Genomic DNA, 17,485 nt, shown 5'->3' with positions numbered 1-17,485 from the left:
AAATGGCTAACAGACATGAAAAAATGTTCAAAATCATTAGCCATCAGGGAAATTCAAATCAAAACCACACTAAGATACCACCTTATGCCAGTAAGAATGGCAAAAACTGACAAGGCAGGAAACAACAAATGTTGGAGAGGATGGGGAGAAAGGGGATCCCTCCTACATTGTTGGTGGGAAAACAAGTTGGTAGAGCCACTTTGGAAAACAGTATGGAGGTCCCTTAAAAAGTTAAAAATTGAGCTACCCTATGACCCAGCCATTGCACTACTGGGTATTTACCCCAAAGATACAGACGTAGTGAAGAGAAGGGTCATATGCACCCCAATGTTCATAGCAGCATTGTCTACAATAGCTAAATCGTGGAAGGAGCTGAGATGCCCTTCAAGAGATGACTGGATTAAGAAGTTGTGGTCCATATATACAATGGAATATTACTCAGCTATCAGAAGGAACGAGTTCTCAACATTTGCTGCAACATGGACGGCACTGGAGGACGTAATGCTAAGCGAAATAAGTCAAGCAGAGAAAGACAATTATCATATGGTTTCACTCATTTATGGAACATAAGAAGTAGGAAGATCGGAAGGAGAAGAAAGGAAAGAAGAAGGGGGGGTAGACAGAAGGGGGAATGAACCATGAGAGATTATGGACTCTGGGAAACAAACTGAGGGCTTCAGCGGGGAGGGAGGTGGGGGAATGGAAGAGGCTGGTGATGATACTGAGGAGGGCACGTATTGCATGGTGCCCTGGGTGTTATACACAAGTAATGAATCATGGAACTTTATGTCAAAAAGTAGGGATGTACTGTATGGTGACTAACATAATTTTTAAAAAAAAGCTCTTTACAGAAAAAAATAAAAAAATAAAAAATAAAATAATATTCATTTCCCTCCTTATAAAAACCCTTCGCAGAAAATCTGAATAAAGAACAAAATTCTCTTGGCTAGCAGTTTTAAATGTACTGGTAAATTTTCTTTTTCTGTGTATTTAAAAAAATAAAACCGGGACATAATTTTGCTACCTACTTTTTCCACTCAACTTATTAATAACTGCTTTAGTATTTTTCTAGATTCTGAAAATGTTGCACAGCAGTTCAATACATGGATGCCCTATAACTTATCTAATCAAGTTGCTATAGTTGAATATTGAGGTCATTTCCCCTTTCACTAGGAAAGGATCATCTCCATCTATAACACTGGGTCTTTCATGGAAATTTAACAAATTCCTTCTATTTAATCTGAAATACCTTGGTCATCATCGTCACCACCATCTGCATCCATGGCATTTTCATCTTCATCTTCATCATCATAATTGTAATTTGGATCATAGGTAAGATATTTAAGACAAATATTTATAATAGTAGAAACATGAGGATATACTTCCTTAGGACATCTGAAGAAAAAAATAAAAGCTGCCTTGAATATCTGTACTTTTCTTGATTCACTATCTGACATGTTTTGTTACCAGATTTTTTTTCTTCCCTTTAACACGGCATAGGAAAAGTGGTTCTTTTAGCTATATGCTAAGAGACAGAACACAGAAATGCCCCACAATAAAGGAATAATTTATGTTTCTCAATTAAAAGAACATAAATGAATCCCACAATTTGATTTTAAAAATTTGGTATGACCATAAAGCTACTTCTTAAAACCATGAGTGGAGCAAGGGATTACTGCAGATACCAACCAGTGAAGTCTCAAGACACTATGCTATACCAAACTGTCAATTCTAGCCAAAGGCAAACCAATATGGCCTGCCTAGTACATAAACGAGGATTTTCTTATTAGAATCAAGGTTTCCAAATTGAGATTCACTGCCCCAGCAAAATGGATGTGACAAACTTCAAAAAAAATGTCGGAAAGATATAAAATTCACTATATATTTTTGGCCAGGTAATTAATTTACCCTGCTGCTCTTTAAGACAGTAACTACATTATTAAATTAAAACAAAAGACAACCATAAATACCTTTCCAAATTCTTTCAAGTTCTAACAATGAGAAGGAAATATTTCAAAATAAATATAAGGACCATATTTTTAAATATAAGATCACATCTACTTCAAATACTGCACTGGTTGTCAATTACTGTTTAATAAAAATGTAATCTAATCAAACACATCTGAAACCAAAACTCATCCTGGCTGTCAGTAAAATAACCCATTTCTCCCACCTACTCTAGATCTTAATTATTACTCTCTTAAGGGAAAATTTTATTTGAATATAGAGATCCTAAAAACTTACCTTCTCACAAATGACTCAAAGGCTTGAATGCAGTACTCTCTTAATTCATCGTCATCTACATTACAAAATTTTACCACCAAAGGAATTATCTTTTCAAGGTATTCACCTAAGAAAAACATACCGGTTCTTAAAAACATTCTTTTTTTTTTTTTTAATTAAAGCAAATTTTGAAGTATTTAAACATTTCTTACCTATTCTATGACCAGCTTGCCGACTAATTGCAGCAATACACTGTATGTAGGTTCTTGTTGTTGACATGGAATCATTTTTGGACAATTCTGACAAGAGATGTTCAATAAGATCTACAAAAACTATATTTCCACAGCTCATAACCAGATGGCCAAGAGCAATAATGGTTCTTTTCCTCACTGCAAGTCTAGGGCTGGTCAACTGGGGGAGCAGACAGGTCAGAATTGAAGGATGGAAATTAACAAGAAGTCCTCCTTGCCTTAAAATAAAATAAAAAAAGAAAGAAAACCATAAATAAATTCAAGATGTCTGAGCACTACTGAAATGTCCAGCCTCTGACCTCAATGTACTCAAAGAGTAAACATTTAGATGACACTAATCCAAATTCAGAATTAAAGTAAAACTAAATTCTTACTCTCTGCCAACCCAACTGAAAAGTTAAGTAAAGGCAGTTTTGAAATCTATATCCCCAAATTCACTTCTAGAATCTAGAACCATATCCCCATCTATAAGATATCCAACCAACAAGCTTGAGAATACATCAAAAAACCAATGGTCTTGTCACTTTTCCCCTTCCCAGATCTCTGAAATGTTTTCTCTATTAATAGCTTTTTCTCTACGATAGCTTTCTAGAAGTTGTTAACCCTCAAAATCTCAGAACCTCTTGACTGCCCCCTCTCCCTATGGTCTTTCCTGAACCTATCTATGTACTAAGTTGCTTTGATCCTGTTTGTCCAACCCTCTCTTCCCAATCATTTCACATGTGCAGTTCAGGGAGTCAATAGCAGTTAAACACCAATGTGCCAGGACCCTGAAACTGATCCAGTAACACACAGGACAAAAAGTCTACCTGAATATTTACTACCTATGAAATTTAAGTATAAATTCCTCACCCTCTTCAACATGACCACAACCTATGAAAATGATTTCCTACTACTTTTCTATTCATTCTATATATTCTGGAAAACGAGAATACAAGACTGTTTATGCTGATATATTCTAAGCCTGGGCAGAGACACCTGTGCCCTACCCATTCTTCAAAACTAAATTCAAATGTCATTCTTTCCATAACAAACTTTCTTGGAATCTTCCATTTTAAACCCCGGAACACAAAGTCTCAGTATTTAATCCCATTTTTGTTCTTATCTCCTATAGTAAAGTATAAGTTCTTGTGTGTGCCAGGATGACAGCTCCTACCTTTTACTATAAATATGTACCATATGAAGGCACTCATTATTTTCAAGCTGCAGTGAATCAGGCACAAATAATACATAAACAATGAAGACATACAATGATTTTGAGAATTAGGGATAAACGAAAACTGACAGGTCTTTTAAGGTATTCTCCCCCTTAGAGTTGTTTATATCTTCTTATCTTCCCAAGTTTGACTTTCAGGGAAAAGCAAACAAGGAACAAATGTATAAAGCCAAGCTCCCTCCTCCCCAAACATGCAGTATAATCATGGTTGCCGAAATTTACACCATTATTTTAACTGGAAAATTTGCGACTCCTACCAGCACATCTCTTATTTAATAGAGAAATCACTGTAATCAAAATGTAAGAGTAAAGCGAAACAAAAACTGTGCTGAAATATTCAAATCACAAATTTTATTACTTTTCAAAACTACAAAAAAATGCCTGCTATGCAATACTATGTGATAAATATAATTAGCTTATTTCTCCCCTTACCTCTACCCACATATTTATAAAAGAGCCACAATTTAAACATGGACAATTTTAGACCAAATTATATTTATCAAAAGGTGTTTTTAATAAATGCAAATAGTTTTTGTATTACAAATAATGCAAATGACGGGCATGTTTACCTGCTCAACATATCAGCCATAATATCCAAGGCTTCCAGCTGAACAGAGACATCTTCCTGCTTCGCTATTGCACTGGTAAGACGTCCAGTAATCTTTTTACATACATTAGCAGCTAATGCAGAGCCTGCATGAATAATAAACCAAGAATAATTTCAAGGCAAGTATACTGACTCTACCTTATATTCATGGTGGTTACCAGATAATCAACAACTCTGAACTTGATTATAATCGAGACTTAAGAGAGCCAAGTCAGAAAACCAAGTATTTCAAAACAGGTTGTTTTTACCAAAATAATTTATTAAACATATACAGTAATAAGAGATAATAACTACAGAAGGAGTACATGACACAGGCAAAACAATAATGATTCAACAGACTCTACTGGACAACTATTTCTATATACTGACATGACTGCTGACTATGGAGTCAGTACTAGCTACAGTGTTTGCACCTCCAGACTGGGAAGCAGAAATCAATTTTCTTCTACTTGAATACTCTTTACTAGCAACCTAGACTTTTTAAAATTTCAGTGAATTAAAAACCAAATATATTCTGAGCTCTAACAACATGATCTCTTAAAAAAGAGAGCTGTAACCTTTAAGATCCTTCCTATTCCAATCCAAAGATTCCAAAACTTCATTCTGATGAACTAGAAATGCTGTTCCAGAGACCTCATAAATCAAGGTCATTACTATTTTGAAGTAGATTTGACTTGTTACTGGCAAATGGGAGAAAAAAGGAACAAGAATCTAATCTAAATGGCTAACAGAATTCTTGTCAGAACCAGAAATCAGCTAAAAACAAACGTGTTTCAATGAAAAGAAATGAGGAAAATGTCAATATAACTAATACAGTTATAAGAAATGTTTTTTGAAATAATAAGAATAAAGTAACACTGGTAAGAAACAGTTGAAAACCATCAGCTTTGGATTAAAAGATAATGGAGGATTTGAATCTTCACCCAAACAGGTAATCACAGCTTTGGGTGCATTAACCTCATCTCTCTGCATTTCAGTTCCTTCATCAATAAACTAGGAATATTAAGACCTCCCATATGGCTGACGTTTAGATTAACTGAAATAATACACACGTATCATCTAGCATTGACAGCTAGCATAGCAAAAGATTAATATATATTTGTTAAGTAAATGAGTAAAAACTATATACTTAGACTACACTACTACCAGTCTACATTTTTCCATGAAATAGATAATAATTTCACTCCATCTGTAGATAAGACCATCAATAACTTTAGCCTGCTGATTTTAGCCGACAGCTAAATCAATTTGTCAACATCAATTCTAAAACTTGCACTACCTAAATATTTGTGTCAGAGGCCAAAATCTAATTGACAAATTCATTAACTGCCGTTTTAAATTTAAATTACCAAAGAAGCTATAGAGTCAGCCTTAATAAAGATACTAGTCATGGTACAGACAACAATAAAAAAATCTTGCTATTCCTACGAGATACTTAAATTCAATCAAAATAATATTCATTTAGAACTGAAAACTGAATTTATTTTCAAGCAAAAATAAGACTCCTGGACTTTTCCCCCCTTATCTGTTCAAAGAGATGCTTACAAAGATCCTTTGATAGACACCGCTCTCCCTCCCTGGCCAGGAGGAAAAATGTGGAGGAAAAATAGCTCCATGTAAAATGGAACTAGGAAGAAAAAAGTGCTCTTGCTTACCACTGGAAGCTGGAGGAAGTTCTCCAATTACTGTTTTAAGGCCAATACTTGAAATATCTCGAAGTTGTTCCTTATCAGAAAGCATGTTAGTGCAGAGGGTATCTACAATGGTCTCTACTTGGTATTCTTTCACTTTACTCACTAAGGGGCCAAGACTGTAATATAAAATAGAAAAAAAATTTAATTTACATTAAATATAAAAACAGAAAAACAGACGAAAGCATTAATTTTTTCTGCCTAGCAACTATCAACACAAAGTAAATGCACTGTACCTGTATCACAGATAGTGTATGAATAAGGTTTTAAAACAAATTTGGATTGAGAAGCTCCCTGTAGTTGGTTTCCAGTGTTCCCCACTGATTTCCATTATGGTATCATGAAACTTAAGATGCTTTTACCCCTCCCAATCCTTTATATACGCAAAACATTTTTTAGTACTACAAAGGCTAATTAGGAGTCTGCTCCTGACAAGGATCCTATGGTTTACCTGAAATAGCAATGCCATCCAATATGTCACTTCCCAACTCTGACCCTGCCTTCCTCCTATCCTCTATCACCAAGTCCACCTTGTGAACCAAAAGAATTTGCATTCCTTTTATTTTCCTGTTTAAAATTTAAAAGCATCAAACCATTGGTTGCAAAAAGCAAACAAGTTAGTACTACTCTGTGTTCCCAAAGAACCTTGGATAGTCCTTTCATATTAGTGTTTTGTACTATTATTATAGGTTTGCATGTAGGTCCATTGATTGAGGAGGGAGAAAAGTTCTTCCTTTGTGTCCTTCCCATAGAATTTAGCACACAGATGTTTGGTGCATGAATTTCTATTGAAAAGCCATTGTATTCAAGACTGTACTGAATAAGAAAAGTAAGGTCCCTACCTTCAAATATTTACCACTGGTTGATGAGGTTAAGGAATTCACAAAGCTATTTTAAAAATGAATTGAAGGCATGCACTACTCTGCACAATTTCTTTTTAAAAACTCTTAAATTCAATGTTAGTATTTAGAAGACAGAAGACTGCACCTAAGGGACAGATTTTTAGGTACTAGGCTTATGGGATATTGTTAGAAAAGAAGAGCATTTCAAATGGAAAGATCAGAGGCCAGAATGAGTAGAATGCATGTTTTTAAAAAATGAGGAATGGGAAACAAAAGCAAAAATGAACTATTGGGACTTCATCAAGATAAAAAGCTTTTGCACAACAAAGGCAACAGTTGACAAAACTAAAAGACAACCTATGCAATGGGAGAAGATATCTGGAAATGTCTTATCAGATAAAGGGCTAGTAACCAAGATCTATCAAGAACTTACCATACTCAACACCCAAAAAAACCCCAAATAAACCAGTCAAGAAATTGCCAGAAGACATGAACAGACATTTCTCCAAAGACATACAAATGGCCAAAAGACACATGAAAAAATGCTCAACATCACTCAGCATCAGGGAAACACAAATCAAAACCACCACCTCACACGGGTCAGAATGGCTAAAATTAACAAGCCAGGAAACGATAAATGTTTGTCAAGGATGCAGAGAAAGGGGTACACTCTTAACACTGTTGGTAGGAATGCAAGCTGGTACAGCCACTCTGAACAACAGTATGGAGGTTCTTCAAGAAGTTAAAAATAGAGCTACACCACAATCCAGCAATTGCACTGCTAGGTATTTACCCAAAGGATACAAGCATTGTGATCCGAAGGGGCACCTGCACCCTAATGCTTATAGCAGCAATATCCACAAGAGCCAAACTATGGAAAGAGCCCAGATGTCCATCAACAGATGAATGGATAAAGAAGATACATACATACATACCCACACACACACACACCCAGAATATTACTCAGCCATCAAAAAGGATGAAATCTTACTATATACATTGACGTGCATGGAACTAGAAGGTATTATGCTGAGTGGAATAAGTCAATCAGAGAAAGGCAACTATCATATATAGTTTTACTTATATATGGAATTTAAGAAACAAAACAGAGGATCATAGGGGAAGGGAGGGAAAAATAGAGTAAGACGAAATCAGAGAGGGAGACAAACCATAAGAGACTCTTAACTATAGGAAACAAACAGGGTTGCTGGACGGGAAGCAGGTGGGGGGATGGGGTAACTGCGTGATGGGCATTAAGGAGGACCCGAGATGTAATGAGCACTGGCTATTATATGCAACTGATGAATTACTAAACTCCACATCTGAAACTAATGATACACTATATGTTAAGCAACTTAAATAAAAAAAAGATTAAAAAAATGAGGAATGAAAGTAACTGTTTGATAGAAAAGGCATATAAAACACAATAGGAAAGGTAGGCCCCAGGAACATTATGGAGAACCTTTAAAGTTATGCCAGCAAATTTAAATGTGATGTGGTAAAACTGGGAGCCAATGCATTTTGTCAAGCATAAGGGACATGATAAAAATAGTTTCATTTGATAAATATCAGATCAACATTTACCAAATACAGATGTTCAATAAACTGCTAACTGCTTGTCCAGAAGCCATAGGGAGTGCAATTTGGGGAATTAAGAGAAGGAAGAAAAAATAAGCAGAAAGGCTGGAGAAATCCAAGAACAATCCAATCCAAAAAAACGGCAGTGACAGAGAGACACGGCATATGTGCAGAGACCTAACATGACACAATGAAAAAATCTGGAGTAAAAATAAAAGGGATTCCAAAAAATGAATTTATAGAGTTCTAAATTCTGGGAATGGCAAAATAGCTTTGTTGGACCAACCCTTCTGCAGATAAAGACTGTAAACTCTCTAAAACTGTGTTTTAGAAAAACCACAATTTGAACACCAGATAATGATGTAACTAAAAACAGAGAAAGGTCTACCTAGAATTCCAAATCCAGTGAAATTATCCCTTGAAAATAAAGACAATTTATGATAAAAACTGAAACTATATCACTACCAAACCTATACTGCAAGAAAATTGCCAAAGAAAGCTCTTTAAGCTAAAGAAATATTAAACCAGATGGTTACTCGGATTTACAAAGATCACCAGAAATGTAAATGTGTGTATACATAAAAGGCTATATTTAAGAGACTACATGGAGTGCCTGGCTGACTCCATGGAGAGCATGCAACTCTTGATCTCAGGGCTGTGAGTTCAAGCCCCATGTTGGGTTTAGGGATTACTACTAAATAAGTAAGTAAACTTAAAAAAAATAAAAGGGTGGTGTTAATATTGTTCATGTAAATAAAACTAAATTTTAGTCCTCTTTCTTCTTCCCAGTTTCCTCAAGGAGGTCTTTCTATTTTTCAGTGGTGAGCTTTAATCATTGCTGATAATCAGTGTTAGCAGTACACCTTTATCAAGAAAAATCACGTAAGGGGCGCCTGGGTGGCATAGCGGTTAAAGCGTCTGCCTTCGGCTCAGGGCGTGATCCTGGCGTTACGGGATCGAGCCCCACATCGGGCTCCTCCGCTGTGAGCCTGCTTCTTCCTCTCCCACTCCCCCTGCTTGTGTTCCCTCTCTCGCTGGCTGTCTCTATCTCTGTCGAAAAAAGAAATAAAATCTTTAAAAAAAAAAAAAGAAAGAAAGAAAGAAAAATCACGTAAGTGAAATCCAATAACTTACTGCCATCAACCTGCAAAGTACTTAAAAAGTGCCCAGAAATCACCTTTCTAAGCGCTACAAATCTATTTCCTCTAATTAAACTTTTTCTTCAAGCACAAGTAGTACAGAGAACTTCACTAGTATTTTCCTTCAAACTATAAATAATACTGTATTACAGATACACATACAAATATATATTTAAAAAAACAGCATAAAGACAGGAAGAAAGTAAATGGAAAAATGTTGCAAGGTTTATATAATTTATATCAAGTGGTACAATATTAACTTTTAATAGACTGCCATGAATTTAAGATGCAATTTACAATCCATAGACTAGAGTGACAATTCAAAAAACACTAAGAGATGTATCTAAAAAGTTAATAGAGGAAATCAAAATTAAATATAAAACAGATTCCTAACCTTTTGGTTTCAGGAACCCTTCTAATGCTTTAAAAATCAATGAAGACCCCAAAAACTTTTCTTTATCTAGGCTGTATCTGTCAATGCTTACCATATTAAAAATTAAAGGTAACAAAAATAAACCTATCACATGTTAACATAAACATTTTTTAAAAATTAACTATATTCTCAAAAAAAGTGAGAAAAATAGCACTGACTTATATGTTTGCACTTAAAAAAAAACACCAGATTCTCATTATCTGATTTTGCATTCGGTCTGTTGTGATGATCACGTCATGTGGCCTCTGGAAAATTACACTGTGCACTTATTAGAAAACGAGAGTCAAAGGGAAAATAATTATTCACATGATAAATTTTGACCCCTTCAGGGTCACAGGATGTCCCAGGGTCCCCCCGAATCAAACTTTGAGAACTGCTGCTATAAAAGATTTATTAACCCAAAAGAAGGCATTGGGGGGGGGGGGGACACAACAACAACAACAAAAGCAAAAAGTAAGAAGAATGATACACCTAAACCCAACCGTATCAAATATTTATAATAAACGCCAAAGGACTATATAAGCATTCCTATTATAGGGCAAAAATTATGAAACTGAATCAAAGCAAGAATTAACTATTCACTGTCTATAAGGCACACCATTTAAAAATACAGAATAACTGAAAAATAAAAAAAGGTACACTATGCAACACTAATCTTTAAAAAGTTGGGGTGACTTTTCCATATTAACATAAAAGAAAATATATTTGATAAGGTATATTTAAAGAGAAACATTTTATATTCATAAAAAATTCAAACATCAGGAAGACAAATGTGTAGTCATCAGGTTTTATTTAATTTTTAAAGATTTTATTTATTTGACAGAGATAGAGACAGCCAGCGAGAAAGGGAACACAAGCAGGGGGAATGGTAGAGGAAGAAGCAGGCTCCCAGCAGAGCAGGGAGCCCAATGCAGGGGGCTCGATACCAGGACTCTGGGATCACGCCCTGAGCCGAAGGCAGACGCTTAATGACTGAGCCACCCAGGAGCCCCAAGTCATCAGGTTTTAAAATACATGGAGCATAATATAATAAAAAAAATTATTTAAAAAAATAAATAAATAAAATACACGGAGCAAAAACTGACATTAAAGAGAAAAACATAATTTGACAAACATAGTTGGAAATCTTAAACACTCGTCTTCTTTGGGTATTTAATACCAAAAACAGCAACAAAAAAAAATCACAAAGAATATAAAATTTAAATTTTATCAACTACCTTGACCTGACATTTCTAAAACATTATGCCCATCTACCACAGAATATACATTTTTTCCCCAGAATATACTTTCTTCTGAATGTATATGGGACATTCACTTATCAAGATGTACCACATGCCAAACCATAAAACAAACCCAAGTAGACAAAACAAAAACATTCTGAAATTTTAAAGAGTATGGTTCTCTGACCAAAATGGAACTAAATTAGATAGTAATAAAAATAAACCTCCAAATACTTGAAAATTCCTTCTAAATAACCCATGGATCAAAGGAAAATCACAATAGAATTAACTAGGGGCACCTGGCTGGCACGTTCAGTCAGTGGAGCATGCAACTCCTGATATCAGGGTTGTGAGTTTGAGCCCCACGCTGGGTGCAGAGATTACCTAAAAATAAAATCTTTAAAAAAAGTATTTCAAACTGAATGACATTATCAGAATTTGTAGAATGTAGCTCAAGAAGTAATTAGAGAAAAATACATACCTTTAATTGTTTAAGAATTAGAAAAAAGAAAGGGTGCATTAAAATAAAAGAGAAAAAAATCAATGAAATAAGGCAACAAACAATAGAGAAAATTAACAAACCTTAAAGTCAGTTCTTTGATAAGTTGGTAAATCCCTAATTAGATAAATTGAAGGAAAAAAGAAAGAAGACACAAATTACCAAAGTCAGGACTGAAATAGGTGGATATTCACTGATCACCCCTATTTAGGTAGAAAATCCCAAGGAATCAACAAAAACTAATGTGACTATTAAGTGAGTATGAGATACTATGGTTCACTGTTAAAAGACAGTACTGTTAAGACGTTGATTCTCTTCAAAAATCTATATAGCTTCAACACAATCCCAATCAAAATTTGAGCAAGCTTATTTTTTTAAAAAAAATTGAAACTGACAAACGGATTCCAAAATTTACAATGGAAATACCAAAAAAAAAAAAAAAAAAACCCAAAAACAAAAAACCCTAAAAAATCAAAATTCTCTTGGGAAAGGAAGAATGAAGCTAGAGAACTTATACTACCTTACATCAGACTTCTATAGATCCATTCCAGGAGTTTTCAACAAAGGGCAATTTTTACCCTCCAACAGATAGCTGGCAATGTCTAGAGACATTTTTGGTTGTCACTCCTGGGGGAAGAAGGAAAGCTACTAGCAAATAGTAGCTACAGGCCAAGATGCTGCTCAGCATCCTACAATACACAGAATACAAAGGACAGCTCCTCACAACAAAGACTTATCTGCCCAAAAAGTCACCAGCGGCAAGGTTGTCTAATACACTACACTAATACAACAGTTTTATACCGGCATGAGAATACGCAAAAACACCAACGGAACACAAGAGAGTCGAGAAATAAACCCACACTTTCAGTCAACTGATCTTTCGTATCAGTGCAATTCAACAGAAAAAAGATGTCTTCAATAAATGGTGCTTCAACAACTAGACGTTCACATGAAAAAACTGAACTCAATTCCTAATTCTCAAAAATTAATTCAACACAGATCACAGGACTGAAAGTAAAAGCTGAAACTATAAGGCTTTTAGGAATAAAACACAGGAGAAAATTGTTGCAACATAAGGTAAACAAAGGTTTCTCGTAACATGGAAAGCAATTACCATAAAAGAAAAGTTGAAATTAATTTGTAAGACAATCAAATGAAACTAAATTTAAAACTAAATTTAAAAAACTTAAGTTCATCAAATTGGGAGAAAATGTTTATAAAATATATGTATCAAAGGGCCTATCTAGAATATATGAAGAACTCCTACAATTTGATAATAAAAAGACCACCTCAATTTCAAAAATTGGGAAAAGTCAGGAAAAAAAAAGTCCAACAAACACACAAAACAACACTGGACGTTATTAATCATCAAGGACATGTAAATTAAAACTACTCCTATACACCTACTGGAATGGCTAAAATTAAAGAGTCACAAAACCAAGTGTTGATGAGAAAGAGGAGACAACGATACTTTATGTAAAGTGAAACAATGTGTGGGGCGCCTGGGTGACACAGCAGTTAAGCGTCTGCCTTTGGCTCAGCGCGTGATCCCGGCGTTATGGGATCGAGCCCCACATCATGCTCCTCTGCTATGAGCCTGCTTCTTCCTCTCCTACTCCCCCTGCTTGTGTTCCCTCTCTTGCTGGCTGTCTCTATCTCTGTTAAATAAATAAATAAAATCTTAAAAAAAAAAAAAAACAGTGTGGCAGGTTTCTTAAAAATCTAAATGGAGAACAATTGCATTCTTAGATATTTACTCATAAAAATGATCCATATCCTAAAAAGAACTCATGCAAGAATGTTCATTTTATCTCTATTCGCAATAGCCAAACTCTAGAAAGAAACCAAATGTATAGACTAGTATCGATGGCTACTAATCAGTAATAAAAAGTCAAGGAATACTAATACACCCAACATGAATCTCACAGATGTGATGAGTATGACAGCTAGACACAAAAGAGCACATATTATACAACTGCATTTATATGAAGTTCTAAAACAGGCAAAACTAATTTAAAGTGAACAAAACAACGGTGACCTAAAGTAGGGATGTTGTATGTGAGGCAGGATACAATTTTCTTTTTCAAATGGTTATCCAGTCCTTTAAAAAAAAAAAAAGTCCAACTTTCTATCCTGTCCTATTTTACTCCATTTGTCCATTAATGCCTCACTGCTGCACTGCTTTGATATAGAAACATAATAGTCTCTTTTCCTATCTAGTAGGGCTAAGTAACAACTCCAACTTCAGCAACTGTTACACTTTTTCAAAGTTTTCTTGGCTATCTTGACCGAACACCTGCCCCCTCTCCCTCCCACCAAAATACACTTTAAAATCAACTTGTCTAGCTTGTGAAATAATTTTTACAATTAGGTTAGCATTAAATTAGCTTGGAGAGAACCAACAACTTTGTTGAGTTATCCTATCCAAGGACATGCAACGTCGTTCCATTTGTTCCAAGTACATTTTTTTTTTAAGATTTTATTTATTTATTCGACAGAGATAGAGACAGCCAGCAAAAGAGGGAACACAAGCAGGGGGAGTGGGAGAGGAAGAAGCAAGCTCATAGCAGAGGAGCCTGATGTGGGGCTCGATCCCATAACGCCGGGATCACGCCGTGAGCCGAAGGCAGACGCTTAACCGCTGTGCCACCCAGGCGCCCCCCAAGTACATTTTTGTTAGGGATCAAGAATATTTTAAAGTTTTCCTTAAGTTTTGAAAAAGATAAAATTGTAACCTTACCCTACCATACAATACCCTCACTCAAGGTCACCACTGTAACATTTCTTGTTACATTTAATTCCTAGGCACTTTGTATTTCTGTTGCTGTAATAAATGGACGTTTGATTCCATGAGATCTTCCAACGGGTTATTATTTGTTTGTATGAAAACTACAGATTTTTGTTCATTACTTTCACATCCTGTTACTTCACTGAATTCTTACTGTCCATATTAAATTTTTTTCTTGATTGACTTGATTATTCTCATGTACCTTTTCCAATTCTTACACGTCTAATTTTACTCCCCTTTGTCCTATCGTGGCTACCTTCAAAAAGAATGTAGTGGAGACAGAAACCCATCTTTGCCTTGTTCCTGACATCGGTGTAAAGGTATCTGGTAATTTACTGGTTTTTGGGTTGAGATGTGTGTGTATGTATGTACTTCTAACATTAAAAAAGGTCTTAACAACTCCCTGTTATTAAATGTTTCCCTTCAAACAGGTAGTGAATTCTCCCTAGTGAGATAAAGCATCCCTGATCAGTTCTTCACTCCAGTGACATATTAAGTATGATGATGGTCTTTGGAAGGTGTTCCACTCCTCTTAATTACACTAAGTAGCCTAAATAAGTGTTGTGTTTTGGTGGTGGTGTTTTGTTTTGTTTTGTTTTTTAAATCAAGCATCAATGTTGAATCTTACCAGTGCCTGGAGAACTGCTTTTTCTCCCTCTTACCTACCAACATAATGAAATGTTTTAACAAAGCACATAATACTGAACCGCCCTCATATTCTTGGGATCACTTGGTCATGGTATGTCACACTTACTGTCTTGTTGGATTATATTTTGAACATTTAAATGGTCTGTAGTCTTCTTTTAAAGTGTTATCTTCTGTCAGGATGTGTTATCAGTAATTGGTTTAAATAAAAGACTGGGAAGTTTTCATACTTTATGTTCTGGAACAGTACTAGAACTCTCAGAACTGGAATTATCTGTTCTTTGAGGTTTCAAAGACGTGTGTAAAAGATTTCTGGGCCTGAGTTTCTTTTGGGTGATGAGTTCTTTGACAAATTCCCCTATTTCTTAATAACGCTAGTTAGTAATTTATCTATTGTGATTTTCCCTCCTCCAAGAATCAGTTCTTGGGTTTTAGCTCCTGTTATATTACTTTTGTTTATATCTTAATTCCTTTCTCTTTTTCTTGAATATATGCCATTTCTTCCTCCAACCTGTTAAGTTTTAAGAATGAAAGGTCTTCAAAAGATCAAAAGCTCTGGTACCTAAGGAGTAAAGATTCCTATGCAAGTGAGTAAGATCTATGTACCTCTCAACTCTCAATCCTGGACAATGACTACTTTTTATTACCACTTTTAAAAGCTGGTAAATGTTCATCACATATTCTGAATATTTAATTTTATTAAGCACAGGCAAAAAAAAAAATTTAAAAGATGAAAAATAACTAAAGTAAAATTATACTCATTGCATCATTCTGCAACTTACCTTTTTAAGACCCATTTTATTTTAAACTTCCAAGTGATCTAAGTTACAGAAAATTATACTGCATGTCTAGAAACTCGATGCTGACCAATGATTTCTCACATTTTGCCTGTTTTTATACAGCAGGTAGGTAAAAGCTAAGCCTAAAACAAACTTAAAACCTTTATAATAAAATGCATTACTGGGCACCTGGGTAGCTCAGTGGATAAGCGTCTGCCTTCGGCTCAGGTCATGATCCCAGAAAACTCCCTGCTCAGCAGGGAGTCTGCTTCTCCTTCTCTCTCTGCCCTACCCCCTCTCCGGCTTGTGCATGAGCACGTGCACACTCTCTCTAATAAAATCTTTTTAAAAAGTTTTTTTTTAATGCAATAAAGGAGTCATAATGAGACGATGCTTTATTTAAATTGATGCCTAATTATTATGGGACATACAAAATGACATAAAATTCCACAGTTTGTTATATGAAACTAAAGGTTATACTTTCTAATAACTTACTATGTAAATTGTTAAGGTTTTCTAGTATTTGATACATATAAACGAAACAATTTGTTAACAGAATTTACTAGGAACTCTAATTCTGTACCCTATTACTAAAAACAGTCAAACTGTCAATATCGTGCTCCTACTGCTCTGTACACAAAGACAATTGGAATGTCCACAATTTTTAGAAAAAATTCTTTGTAACTGCTGTTATCAGTTTTAATCTGTGTTAACTATGGTTTAAAATTCTGCTGTTTTTTATAAAGTATTATTTTTTCTTCGCTTGATCATTGGTTCTTAAATTTTCATACAGACATGAACAGAGGCAGGTAGCCTTTTAAACCTGCTAAAAATCAGGTCAAACAAGTGAGAGAATCACTCTTTCTGGAGTTTCCATTACGTACTTCATATGAATCAAAATACCGTAAAGTGTTATATCTAGTCAATATATGTATGGGGTGCTTGGGTGGCACAGATAGTTAAGCGTCTGCCTTCGGCCCAGGTCATGGGGATGGAGTCCTGCAACGGGCTCCCTGCTCAGCAGGAAGCCTGCTTCTCCCTCTCCCTCTACTGTTCCCACTGCTTGTGTTCTCTCCCTCCCTCAGTCAACAATATTAATAAAATTAATTAATAATTATTAAAATAATAATTAATAAAATTAATAAATTAATAAAATCTTTAAAAAAGAAACCTAAAAAAAAGAAAGAAAAGAAACTTTAAGAAGTATATCATACGTACCACGTACAAACATTAAACATTCATCCCTCACCTACAAATTCTAAAGAAAACTCCAGAAAGGCATAGTACAAGACTAAGATAATTTACCAACTATTACACTGAGTCTTTTAATGGGGCTGATAGGGGTGGGAAGCAAGTAAAAAACACTTACCATTTGACAGCTAAATTCTGTACCTCTCCATTTTTATCTTCCAGTAACTTCAAAATCATTTTCACTACTTTCCTTTCACTATCATCATCCAACTTGATGGAATCTTTCTGCAGTTCTGTCATCAAATCATTTGTAGCCATAAACCTATCAAAAAATTAAATTTGTTGATAATTTAAATTTTTAAGCATAAGGATCATGTCTTTCA

The 17,485-nt window shown here is 35.0% G+C and overlaps 1 protein-coding gene across 1 annotated transcript in view; it reads right to left on the bottom strand.

The window, feature by feature from the left end:
• CAND1 (cullin associated and neddylation dissociated 1) overlaps positions 1-17,485 on the bottom strand; it is a 43,659-nt gene that overhangs the window by 14,915 nt on the left and 11,259 nt on the right. The window contains exons 2-7 of the mRNA XM_002918324.4: positions 17,281-17,424; positions 5,953-6,107; positions 4,260-4,383; positions 2,436-2,692; positions 2,245-2,350; positions 1,250-1,395 (exon numbers count right to left, since the gene is read on the bottom strand). Of these exons, the coding sequence (XP_002918370.1) occupies positions 1,250-1,395; positions 2,245-2,350; positions 2,436-2,692; positions 4,260-4,383; positions 5,953-6,107; positions 17,281-17,424 (932 nt within the window). The remainder of the gene's footprint in view (positions 1-1,249; positions 1,396-2,244; positions 2,351-2,435; positions 2,693-4,259; positions 4,384-5,952; positions 6,108-17,280; positions 17,425-17,485) is intronic.

Source organism: Ailuropoda melanoleuca, chromosome 15, assembly GCF_002007445.2.
Source record: "Ailuropoda melanoleuca isolate Jingjing chromosome 15, ASM200744v2, whole genome shotgun sequence".
NCBI classification, from domain to species: Eukaryota; Metazoa; Chordata; class Mammalia; order Carnivora; family Ursidae; genus Ailuropoda; species Ailuropoda melanoleuca.
This window is presented reverse-complemented; position numbering and strand designations above follow the sequence as displayed.